This window comes from Rhododendron vialii, chromosome 5a, assembly GCF_030253575.1.
Source record: "Rhododendron vialii isolate Sample 1 chromosome 5a, ASM3025357v1".
NCBI classification, from domain to species: Eukaryota; Viridiplantae; Streptophyta; class Magnoliopsida; order Ericales; family Ericaceae; genus Rhododendron; species Rhododendron vialii.
In genome coordinates, this window is record NC_080561.1 from 35738925 (window position 1) to 35751445 (window position 12521).

General features: G+C 39.7%; 1 protein-coding gene across 2 annotated transcripts; it reads left to right on the forward strand.

The window, feature by feature from the left end:
- Positions 1-2581: 2581 nt before the first annotated feature.
- LOC131326254 (peroxidase 21) lies at positions 2582-5897 on the forward strand. 2 transcript variants are annotated; one of them, XM_058358966.1, is made up of 5 exons: positions 2582-2784; positions 3874-4022; positions 4351-4539; positions 4765-4930; positions 5360-5897. In XM_058358966.1, the coding sequence occupies exons 1-5, from the start codon at positions 2706-2708 to the stop codon at positions 5764-5766; spliced, it is 990 nt and encodes a 329-aa protein (XP_058214949.1). In that variant the 5' UTR covers positions 2582-2705; the 3' UTR covers positions 5767-5897. The 2 variants fall into 2 exon arrangements, with proteins under 2 accessions (XP_058214949.1, XP_058214950.1); XM_058358967.1 differs by having other exon boundaries at positions 2627-2784; positions 3880-4022.
- Positions 5898-12521: the final 6624 nt, after the last annotated feature.

Sequence of the window (12521 nt, forward strand, 5' to 3'; positions counted from 1 at the left end):
CGAATCCTCTACCCATTTGGGTCGGAGAACGGGGCGGGTTGGGTCGGGGCAGCCGGAATTGCCATCCCTACCCCTAATGGGAGGCTAATCTATATATATGGTAATGGAGGAACAACCATACAGTCAAGCCACTATATGAACCCGACTGTGCAATCCAAACCTCCGAGGAACTAGCGCGGTCACACCAATTATAGCCTCCTACTTACTTCAGGATAATATTCACTCGGTGGGGAATTGAACCCTAGACATTGAGGAGTACTCCCAAAGTCTGGGTATCCGCTCGAACCACTGGGGCAACCCCTGAGTGTGTGGGAGGCTAATATTCAACCCGACTGCAAGATCACACACACACACACACACACATACACATATATATATATATATATATATATATATATGAGAGAGAAAATCTTTTAATGGCAGAGCCGATTGTTTACGGAGTCAATCGCGATCATCCAAAAAGTTACTTTTTCTTGAAAAAAATTCATTAAAATTCAGACCGTCCAGAACACTTTTGAATCATCGCGATTGGTTACTGATGTAAAGAACTTGTTCACGGCTGAACCGTGAATAAGCTTTTCTCTATATATTGACATACATACTCATTTTTCTAATTAATTTCCTCCAAATCAATTACATTGCGCCACGTTGCAAAACAATGGTCCCAATCAATAAAATATGGCGACATGGCACAATACAATTGATTTGGAGAAAACAAATGGTTATACCGGCGGTGTAAAGAATTTAATCTCAAAACAAAAGAGAATATCCTTAAGTTTTGTCCAAAAATCATTCCATTTGATAACTGCAAAAAGAAAATATTGAAAATTGGATAGGTGTTTTGGTAACTTCACACACTAAAAACAAAAGAGGGAATGTGGTTAGTAAAAAGGGTGGTGCGCTCTCCAAATATTAATAATAGACAGATTCGATATGAATGGTGGCATTATCCCATCCCATTTACCCCGTAGCAATCTGGACAAGCAGAGATCTTGAATAAATTTCTTGAAGTCTAAAAGAGATTTTGACAATCTTGATGAATCACATAACTTTCCTTTTTTGCTGCAGTTGTTACTCTATAGAACACGTTATTTAATAATACTGCATTAAATAACTTCTTATAAACAATATTCTAAAATATGCAGATATTGAAAGTAAAGCTCCATGCTCATTTTACGCGCGTACAAATTACTTTTATACATTCTTGGGGTAGATGTTGTGCACGCCTATCTTGTTGTGCACTCAAAAAGAGTTTAATTCCAAGCTTGAAAACGTGACCGAGACAATATATTGTGCTCTAGAAGGGAGTGTAAATTTGTTATTTATATTTTTAACTTTAATATATTTGGTTCATGTATATTATTTATCACATACAGGTGATATATAGTAGTGGTATGCAAGAGTTAAGTAACATCAGAGACGTGGAGTTGTTTTTATTTCCCCTTTGTTGAGTTAGCTAGTCTCCTATTTTCAAAAATAATTAGGAGAGTTTCAAGTATAATAAATTATTTTTATCTATTAGGAGACTTCAAACTCTTGAACTGTTATCTATAAATAAAGTCCTGAACATATTTGAGATACATACAAGAAAGAGTTTGAGTTCCATCTCTCATTCTCCTCTAGAAAATATTCTCCTGTCAAAATCTTCTCTCTATAGGTTTTCATCCATGAACCGTAGGATTTGTGGTGTGGATATTAAAAGCAAACTTTAGTAGTCTTCTCTACTCAGTGAGAATAGAAGACGGCGTTCGTATTCGTGTTTGAGCTTGTAGAGCGAGTCTCGGTTCATATAAATATTGAAAAGCTCGAAGTATTCCGCTACGCTTCATTATGTAAGTAACTAAGTATTATGTGATTTACATGCTTTCTATAGTGTTTACTGTTACAAATAAAATCCCACTGGTCTTAGAAGTTGGTTATAACTATTACAGTATATATCGTTGTGGTGTTTACTACTTTCCTCAAAAAGTGCATTAATTTATCCACTGACTTTCTTTACATCAGAGTTTACTCCTCTTCTTCTCCTTCACACACAAAATGATTGTGCTCCACTATATCTTCGTAATCCACTAATATATGTTCGGCTAGCTATAGTATTAATCCATCACAGTTTCAGAATATATTTGCTACCGATTTTCACACAATCTTGAGTGTCGGAAAACTATTAGTTCACAAATTTAATTCGTTGCATAAAAAATAACTCGAAAGCCATTGCAGCTCGGGAAAAAAGCACCATTCATCCCCGTACAGAAGTGGATGTATCCTTCCCATGGAGAGAGCATGATTCGCAGTAGGTCTCAACCACCTCACGGACTAATAAAAACCTCTTATTCATGTTCATATATTGTTTGCTTAATTATTTTGGTTCACGGTTATTATTATTTTTTCAAAAATTCCTGGTGCATAAATTTTCTCCAACGTAATTTTCGGTGCTTTTGTAATGGTAGTTTTCTGTTGCTTCAAGTGGGGTGTAACGGGTGAGAGATGATTTGCCGAAAGGTCAGAGAAAGTGGGGGGTTTGGTGGGAATATAGATCAGTCTCTCTGTAATATTTTCTTGATGCAGCACTAACTCAGGGAAATGATGAAGACCGGCTCTATATAAAGGCTTAAATTGTATCGATATCACATAAACAAACAAAAAGCAGAGACAAAAGAAAGTGTCAAAGCTAGCCAAGGAAGATCAGACCAGACCAGACCAGAGAAATGGCTAACAAGCATCGATTTGGCCCAATCTTCTTCATCTTTCTGTCGTTGTTGCCCTTACTCTTGCAGTTTTCTTCTGGTACCAGCTTCTTACCTATTTTGACGCTCTCTTTTGAATAACCCACTATGTATAAATGTAAAATAGAAGTTTTTTATTTATAATTCAGGTGTCGTGTCTAGGCCAGCTTACGTGCATTCCATTACTCTAATATAGTAGAAGATATTGACCATTGCATAACCACCTAGACTTCCGTAGTTCATATAGGACGGAACACGCGATCTTGCTCCATAGCTAGTTGCAAAATGTCACAACTTCTTTTGGAAGTGGAATATATACGCCATTAATATCGATGAATGGATCTGAGGGATCAATAATCCCACCAACTGATGTGAAGGTAATTTGTGATTTGTGTTTGAAAGCTCCCAAATTAAGCTTCGACGTGTTCCTACACGAGCACACATTGGTAAGTTCAGTTTTATATTGCCTCGTGATTTGAAAGTAGAACCGGTTTATATATGCCTCGATTACTATCACTAATGCACTTGTCAATTGCACCATGCATAATGAGATTCAGACCTCATTGTGCATGCGACAAGAAATGTTTTGAGAAAGAGATTCTAAGATATTCGAGGACATCTCAATGCAACCGAAACTAGTCATTCCGTTACAAAGAGTAAAAGACTTGCACAAATATGTGTTGAGACGTGGGTAGCGGGGCATGGCCTAACAATACGGAAGAACTTTCCCGATTGAAAACTTATGCGCGAACAAATATACACAAATATATACATAGCAAAATGAGAATTTTACAATAGGAAATTAATTCACCATAAAAAAGGCCGGCAGATTCCTCATGTTTCATATATATGAGTAGTACTCCATATATAATTCATTTACAGAGTCATTTTAAAGACTGTATTTAGGGATGACAATCGGCCATGCCCCGCCTATTAAAAAAAATCAATCGGCCATGCTCCGCGCTGAACCTAACCCTATCCCCGACCTGGTTGGGCGAGTTTTCATCAAATTTTCGGGCATCAGGGCGGGTATGAATCATACTGCTAGTGTGAAATAAAATTAGTGGTAGTTGGCAAGGTTGATATTTGGAAGAGTTCATATATACCTCCAAAATTTAGCACACTAACTTCCATGTAATCTTTTCACTAGCTACAGGCGATCTCCAATTGGATTACTATAATGATAGTTGCCCAAGAGCTGAAGAAATCATCAAAGAACAAGTCAACAACCTCTACCACAAGCATGGAAACACTGCGGTTTCATGGATCAGAAATCTCTTCCATGATTGCATCGTTAAGGTAAAATAAAAAAATAAAATTATCAAATATTATTACAACCTACACAACATACTTGTCTTCTTCTTCTTTTTTTGGCAATGCAAGGGTGTCCCGGGCCAGCTTGTATGCACCTCGGTCTAATCCCTATAGCCCCTCCCACGACTATTTCACATGCTTGCACGTGGGGCAAGGAGAATCAAATCTGAAACTTTTGTCAACCGATTCAACCCCTAAGGGTTGATAGGTTGACATACTTCTTGTTGCTTTTCCTACGTAAGAATTTTGTTTGTATATATCGTTTTCGATTAGGTATGTATACTCCTATTAACTTTTTTATTCATGTACTTAGTCGTGCGATGCATCACTGCTGCTGGAGACGAAATATGGCATACTCTCGGAGCAGAGTTCAGAGAAGAGTTTCGGGATGAGAAATTTTAAATACATCGTCACCATCAAAGAGGCTCTCGAGAGCGAGTGCCCCTTGGCCGTTTCTTGTGCTGATATCGTTGCTCTTTCTGCTAGAGACGGTGTTGCCCTGGTACGTACATTTTTTGCGTGTTGAGAATACAAATAATATAGTTGTTTTATGACACGACTCGAATAAAATTACAGGACTAGGGCAGAGCCAGAACTATATACCTGCCAGAAGTATGCCGATCCAAGGGGCATATTTTTTTAAAAAAAATGCACTCCTTAGATAATCATACGTGAGCGCGTGTTGTTCTTACTTCTTATTATGGGTTATTTTTGGAATTTTGTGAAGCTGGGAGGGCCACAGATTGCAATGAAAACAGGGAGGAAGGACAGCAAAGAAAGTTATGCTGCAGAGGTGGAAGAGCTCATCCCTAACCACAACGATACCATGTCTTCGGTTCTGTCGCGATTTCAATCCGTTGGCATCGATACTGAAGGGACAGTTGCACTTTTAGGTAAACATTTCACTCTATCTCCCGAGGCTAACACGATAATCGCATTCTTGAAACTACCACGCGATGTAAGTATTCGGTTTGGAAAAGAAAGAATCATAATTTGTCAGTTGGGGGATATAATTAGTACAAATATTATGCACATCGAAAAAAGCGGAGTGTTATATTTCACGTGCATATAAGATCTGAAAAAATGTCACGTGTTGTGGTGCTTCCGGTCAATGAAACTTCAAATTTGAAAAATAGATAAAACCGATTTTATCTCCCACCCACCCGACCGACTAGGGACATGTAGATCGTGTCGCAACCATATTCAAGTCAAATTGTGTTGAATTGAGCCCAGTACTGAGCCCTCTTAAGATTGGGTATACCATGCTCTTTTCCACTACAAAATTACGATAGCAAACTCTAATTGATTCCTTTTATATGCAGGGGCACACTCAGTGGGGAGAACCCATTGCACAAACCTTGTAGACAGGCTCTACCCAACAGTGGATCCTAGCTTGGACCCTGGCCATGCTGAATACCTAAAACGTCGATGCCCTTCACCGTATCCCGATATGGAGGCCGTGGAATACTCGCGGAACGACCTAAAAACGCCGATGGTGTTGGACAACATGTATCACAAGAACCTATTGAGCCACAAGGGGCTGTTATCGGTTGATCAGCAACTGGCTTCCGATCCTGCAACGTTGCCTTTTGTGGAGAAAATGGCGTCCGACAACGGCTACTTCCTTGAGCAGTTTTCCAGGGCAATGGTCGTGCTATCGGAGAACAATCCGATTACTGGAGATGAAGGAGAGATAAGGCGGGATTGTCGTTACGTGAACCGGGATTAAATTGCGAAAATCGTCATGCGCTATGGGGCAATAAAATTGTGTCCGCAAATTACTATTAAGGAATGATTCGAGAATTAGTACCAAATTGCTAGTGACATTATAGAAGAATACTCAGATTAAAGATTTTTCTCTCTGTTTTAAGTCCAAATGAGCAACATAAAATCAACTAAACAGCAGAACACAATTCCTAGCCTTCTTGAGCTGGCCATCTCAAATGGAAAAGACTTGTAAGCTCGAATATGAGTTTGAGCTATATTTAACTTCAATCCAAGTAAATTTTTTTTTTTTTTAAACTGGTCAATGTCATATATCATTCAAAGCCGGAAGGCATTAATTACAGAAATCGTCAAAAGATTATGAGAGAATCAAAACTACCTAATCCTAGATACAGGCCACCTACTGCAAATGCAGGCCGACAAAATGTCGGAACATAATAACCAATCACAAAGGAGGTAGTAGAGAAACCAACAGGCAAGGGCGGAACCAGAAATCTAATCTTCCCTGGGCTAACACAAAATTTATATACATGAACTAAGGAGAGTTTTATAATTAATGTCCTGCAAACTTGTACATAGATACGTAAATGTTCAAAAAAAACATGAAAGAAAAAATACAAGAAATCATACATTATTGAATTTGTACCCTACTGAAATTGTGCCCTACGATGTTTCAATGAGTAGGGATCATTTATTATCAAAATCTAAATCGATGTCTTTAACAAGTTCTCTTTCAATACAGATAATTATAGAATGCGCAAGAAAGTGAGGTGGGCTAAAATTGATGAGCAAAAATTTTACATTTAAATTTGTTTGTTTTTCTTAAGTTCACCTGGGCTATAGCCTAGTCTAGCCCAGCCTTGGTTCCACCCTTGCCAACAGGGATCCCCAGTTCAAAACTTAGGAGCGCGCATAAGAAATCTGGGCTAGCTTCGCAAATGACACATCTTTTATCTTATTGCAGGTCAACCTATCAATGGATGATGATCCAGCCCAAATTGGTGGAGTCCATTCAAGAAAATAATTTCCACACCCCATGTTTTTGCAGACGTGTTGTAAATTTTACCTTTTATTGATTCAAATTAAGGTAAATTTTAGAAATAGTCCATCTAGTTTCAACCCAGTCTCAGTTTCGTCCCCCTAGTATCAATTGCAGAGCTTTTAACGCCGCAGTTTGGTCAAAGTCCTATTACGTCCAATAGATGACATCGCTTCTCAAATTGACGGAAAAAGTGCCTAATGAAAGGCAGTTTCAACATTTCAGGGTATTTTCCCATGTCTTTCAATTTCAACTCCTTAACCTTATCTCTCAATATTCAACTCCTTAATTAGTCATTTTTCTGTCATTTTGGAAAGCAAACGTTATCTATTGGGTATAATAGGTACATTGACCTAACTTTGGAGTTAAAAGCGTTGCAATTGATACTAGGGTACAAAACTTTATAGACATGAAAGATGTTTTTTTTTTTTTTTTTATAGCCATACCACTACATTTACTAAAAAGACCTCATACTCGGTGGATGGTATAAGCACTTATGTATTTCAAGTCACAAATTCGTAAACTACCACAAAAATCAAGTAATTGAACATCCAAATTTTTTGTTATTGGATCACAAAAGTTTATAAACACCACAACAAAAATTGATAAACAATCACAAAAATTAGTAAACACCATCACAGCAATTGATATCTTTGACTCGTCTTTTTGACCTTGCGAGTTGGGACGTCTTTTTTACCACAAAATTTGTAAACAACACGACAAAATTTCATTAACAACACCACCAAAATTCATAAATAAACCATAAAAAAAAATTACGTACTGAGAAACAAAATTGTAAAGGGTGTATCGAACACCAAAATATAAAAACAAGTCACAAAAGTTCGTAAAACGAATTTGTACTGAATACTTATCCAAGAGCAAAATACTACTGTAGTATTACCTTTCTATGGGGTACGAGCAAATATTCCGAATGAGAACAAAAAGGGTATGGGCTCACAGTAAATAAATATCTACTTGATATTTATTTTTGTTTTTGAACAGAAAATATCTACTAGATATTATAACAAAGTACAGTAGCTTATAGTGAAATGCACTCAAAAGGTGATGGGGCGGCGGCCCATGACCAACTCTCCACTACTAGACTATTTGCCCCATTCGTGCCTAACTTTTTTGCGACCTTTTGTCTTTTTTGGTATGGTTTTTTGTTATTTTATCTTAAATTTTATAAGATTCTAAACAAAATTTTATATCATATTTTTTTGTTTCGATAAGAGGAATAGAGAAAATATAAAAATATAACCAAAAGTTTAAAATATTCATATATGATGACTAGAAAGACCAAAAGATAATATTCATATGTGATGACCAAAAATTATATCCCAATGTAATAAAAATTATGAAAAAATCAAAATTACCATGCCAAAAAAAATGCCAAGAATTTAGGGAAAAGGGGGCCCATAGAACGTGGACCCTGGTTTTGGCGTGGGGAGAGAGAGAGCGGAGTTTTTGAGGGAGTGAAATGGCAAATCTACCTCCATTTGCCGTTCAAAAAACAAACGGCATCCAATACATGGATGACATTGAAACCAATTTCAAAATGCAAGTATATATTTTTCCAAATTGAAATGTAAAGGACCAGAGTGAATTTTGCTTAAAGTCGAAGGGATATGACAGAAATTTTCCCTTTTAAATCAAAAGATCATTCTCCTTTTATATCATTCATAGGACTAGCTGGTAATTGATTATAGGAAAAGGCAACATATTTAAATGGTGTGTTTTTTTTTTTTTTTTGATAGACAACAAAATTTTAGTAAAACTCGATAAAGAGTACATCGAGGGGAGACAAATTATGGATCACAGAAGATGAGGTACCATAAGAGGCCTACAAAAGAATAAAAAACTACATTCGATGGACATTGAATGAGCCACAAAATGGCTCGGAAAAAAAAAAAAAAAAAAAGGCCTCAAATATCAGCACTTCCAATCCAGTTGAAACAATCAATGGCAGCATCATAAAGCCTCCAATTCAGGGAAGACTTCAAGCCTCAAAGCACTTCCAATATCCAGTTGAAACAGTCAATGGCAGCAACATAAAGCCTCCAATTCAGGGAAGACTTCAATCATCTTAAGAATTCAAGCCTCATCTCTTAACTGTGTCCATCCATATCATAAGAAACAGCATGCGTAATCAAGGTACGAAAAAGCAGACCATGATATCCAGCAGTTGAAACAGGCTGAAGATTTTATGCAGCAGTTGAAACAGGCTGAAGATATACGCAGCAGTTGATGAAACAGGCTGAAGATATACGCAGAAGATATACGCAGCAGTTGATGAAACAGGCTAAAGATATATGCAGTGTCGGATACCGAATGGAAAACAGCTTAAGAGTCGACATCAGGATTAGAATAGAACGAAAAACTTCATCCTCGCCATCATCTTCACAAGGATACCAACACAAAATGATAGCACAATGTTGATATCAGATCAAAACTTCTAGCCCTCCAAATTTCAGAATTGAAAGAGCCAAGAGTTGATTAGCCCTCCATATAGTTTGGAGTTGAAGAGTATCAGGCACAGCACAATAAACCTTAACACGCTCCCCATTCTCTCATTAGTTATAGAGAATGAGCTTCAATAACTTTCGAGTAGGGGTTGTCTTCGTATACGCACATCTTGCCCTTCAAGCCATGGATTAGACAGAGCATATATATAATATATGTGTTTCTCCACAAAAATGTGTTGAAACCAAATTGGCTTGGAATGCGAGGGCGTGCTAGGACAAGTCTGTCCGAATTGCTTTTAAGGCCTTCGTGCCTCAAAATCTGACTTCTATCGAGTGATCGTGCTCGGCCTAAAGGGTAAGGCCTCGTGATGGTTCGTTGGTTGCCTTGTCGGGCTAAGGACTTAAAGTATTTCTCCCTTGTTGTTAGAACAATGGAAAGAAAGACAATGCAGTAAAAAGGATCAAACGAACTCCATTAATCGATTCAATGAAGCTTGGGTACAAGAAATGTGATAAAACTTAAACTACTTTGAAGTGAATACATGAAATGCTTGAAAGAAATGGGAATATAGGTGCATAAGCTGTGAGCTTTTGAGGTCGTGGACCTTTTGCAAGGCCTCAAAAACTGAGAATTATAGGGACTACAGGCCTTGAGCTGCTTCGAAATGCTCCAATGCATGGCTGCCAAGTGGCCTTCTAGCAAAGGCTTGGGCTTGAGCAGCTTCAAAATGCTCCAATGAGGGGTTTGCCTCCTGAACAAAACGTGCCTTACACTCCAAGAATATGGCAAAGGCCTGAGGAGTCCTCCTTCTCTGTGCAAATCTTCTGAAAAAGCAAAAAGAATTTCAAGCCCTGCAGTACCCAGACCATGTTGAGCTGCTTGGACACTCAAGCTAATGCTTGTATGGCTATCTTCCGGGCCCACCATAGCTGCAGGGGAAAAAATACCCCAGGCCCCCCTTTATTTCATTGGGCCTTCAACTCCTCGTGGGTCCCAAAAAACCCTTTGAACCTAATTCTTTACGGAAGAAGGATCGAGAAAAAGATTAAGCAGGCCTGGGAGAGCTGCTTGTGAGCAGCTTGCTTAGGCCTGCAGAAGTCACTCACTAGAATCTCCAGGGGCTGCATGCATGCCACTTGTTGCTGGTCTCTGCTTCATCCTGAAGAACGGGGTCCCACCACTACAGACCTTGAGCTGCTTGTGAGCAGCTTACCCAGTCTTGTTCCAGCAAGAATATTCTAGGCCTTTGAGCTGCTTGTGAGCAGTTTCGAGGCCTTTGAGCTGCTTGTGAGCAGCTTCGAGGCCTTTGAGCTCCTTGTGAGCAGCTTTCGAGGCCTTAGAGCTGCTTGTGAGCTTTTGACGATGTTTTCTTAAAGTAATGGGCCTATTTCTTGGTCGAGCCTGAACTTTGTTTGGTAAGTCATGGGCTTTTTGCCCCATTGTAAGCCTTCTGAGCCCAAGTTTGGCGAGCACGAATCAGGGTTTCTATCAACTCAGGCTTATTCCGTGGGCTTTGCTACTCTTAGGCACTTGGATTAGGCCTGAATGAATCAAATGGATTAATCTAATCCTTGGGCCTTTTAACTGATTTGGGCCATGATGGAAGGCCCATCATTTCTTAAGAACCGGCCCTAATTCGTGGGCAACTGGTCGTAAGGTCTCTCAAGGCTAGGGCCTCGACCCTCGAGGCTACCTTTTAACCCGTAAATTCATTTCCTGATTTTTGGCCAAAAATGGGTGTAAACATTGCCCCCCCACGCCTTGATTTTGTTTAAAAATTTAAGGCGTGTGCCTGTTCCATTTTGGCCCCCCAATAGCTGTCTGGAAAAACCTAGACACAACAGTGGCAATTCTGGTGTTCTCGTGGCACCTGATTAATTTCCAAGGAGTCTTGTAACTCTCAATTTTAAATCAGCCGCCCTTTTTAACACTTGTCTTTCCTAGGCACCACTTTTATCTCAGAATCGGAGAGAGAGAGAGAAACATACCCTAGAAAAGAGGGATGATAATTACCCACATGGGCCTTCCCTTTTCCCGAGGATGAAGGGGTAATGGGCGGTTATGAGCATCCTCCCACTAACTCCTTCCATAACTCCCTATCTTTATTTTCAACAAAATCCAACTCACCTTCTTCTTCCCCACGACCGAGAGCGGTTACAGTCCTTCCGTAGTCTCTCCTTCTCCTTCGTCTTCTCCGTCACACTGTGAGAGAAACAAGAACCCTAACTCTTTGCTGAGCTTTCCATGGCCCCCAAGAAAAGCCCAAAAGCAGCGAGTCTCGCTACCCAAGTGGCGCAGATCCTCGAAGGAGAAGAAACCCCTGTTCACACCGAGGTCCTGATTCTGCAAGAGGAAGCAAAATCGGGAATGGCCCTCGGTCCTGCTCTTGACAGTGAGTTTCCTCCTTCTCTATTTGCTTACTATCCCCTTGCTGAGGACTCCTTGCCTTTTGACTCGGTGGAACCCCTCTGGGGCTGTTATCACAAACCAAACCCTAATCGGCTATGGCCTCGGCCTGATAAAGAATACATTGCTTGGTTGGACCGAGTTGCCGAGGCCAAGGGCGATTTGTGGGAAATAATAGGTATTCATGATGCCATTATGCTCAGTAGGTGTTCCATAAATATGGACAAAGCCCTCTTCTTTGCCGCGGCCCAGTTTTGGTCCATAACTTCTAACAGCTTTCACTTTAGAGTTGGGATGATGGGTCCAACCCTTCAAGATGTCTGTTTCCTTACCGGCCTCCGCGTTCACGGAGTCGAGGCTGATTGTTTCTTGAGCCAAGCGACTCCTGTCTTTGATTACCCTGCATCAGAATACTTGGCCTATACTCGCTTCGTTTCTCTCTTCCACGGAAAAGGGGAAGTCACCGACGAGGAGCATGTAGCCTTCCTAATTTATTGGCTCAATAAATTCATCTTCTGTGTTTCTTCGAGTCGAATCACTAAAGACTTTACGGATTTGGCCAAAGCCTTGGCCTCGGGCAAAGAGATAGCCATGGCCCCCCTAGTGTTGGCCTATGTTTATAGAGGCATGCATGACCTTCTAGAAAATCAATATGTTTTTGCTGCCGGGCCTCTATGGGTCATGACTTTATGGTTGTGGGCCTACTTTCCTTCCTTAGGCCCTATCTTGGACAAGATTCCCGATAACACCTGTTATGGCCTTCACTATCGTGACTTATCCCCCCGAGACCATACTTTTGAGGCCTGCTTTAAGTACTTTTATTCTGACTTTGTTTCGATGGGTGAGGG

Excerpts from the sequence above, each read along its gene's own strand:
- LOC131326254 (XM_058358966.1), top strand. The coding sequence starts at position 2,706 with ATGGCTAACAAGCATCGATTTGGCCCAATCTTCTTCATCTTTCTGTCG. Across the intron at positions 2,785-3,873 it reads ACTCTTGCAGTTTTCTTCTG|CTACAGGCGATCTCCAATTG; the intron begins GTACCAGCTTCT and ends TCTTTTCACTAG. Across the intron at positions 4,931-5,359 it reads AGGGACAGTTGCACTTTTAG|GGGCACACTCAGTGGGGAGA; the intron begins GTAAACATTTCA and ends TTTTATATGCAG.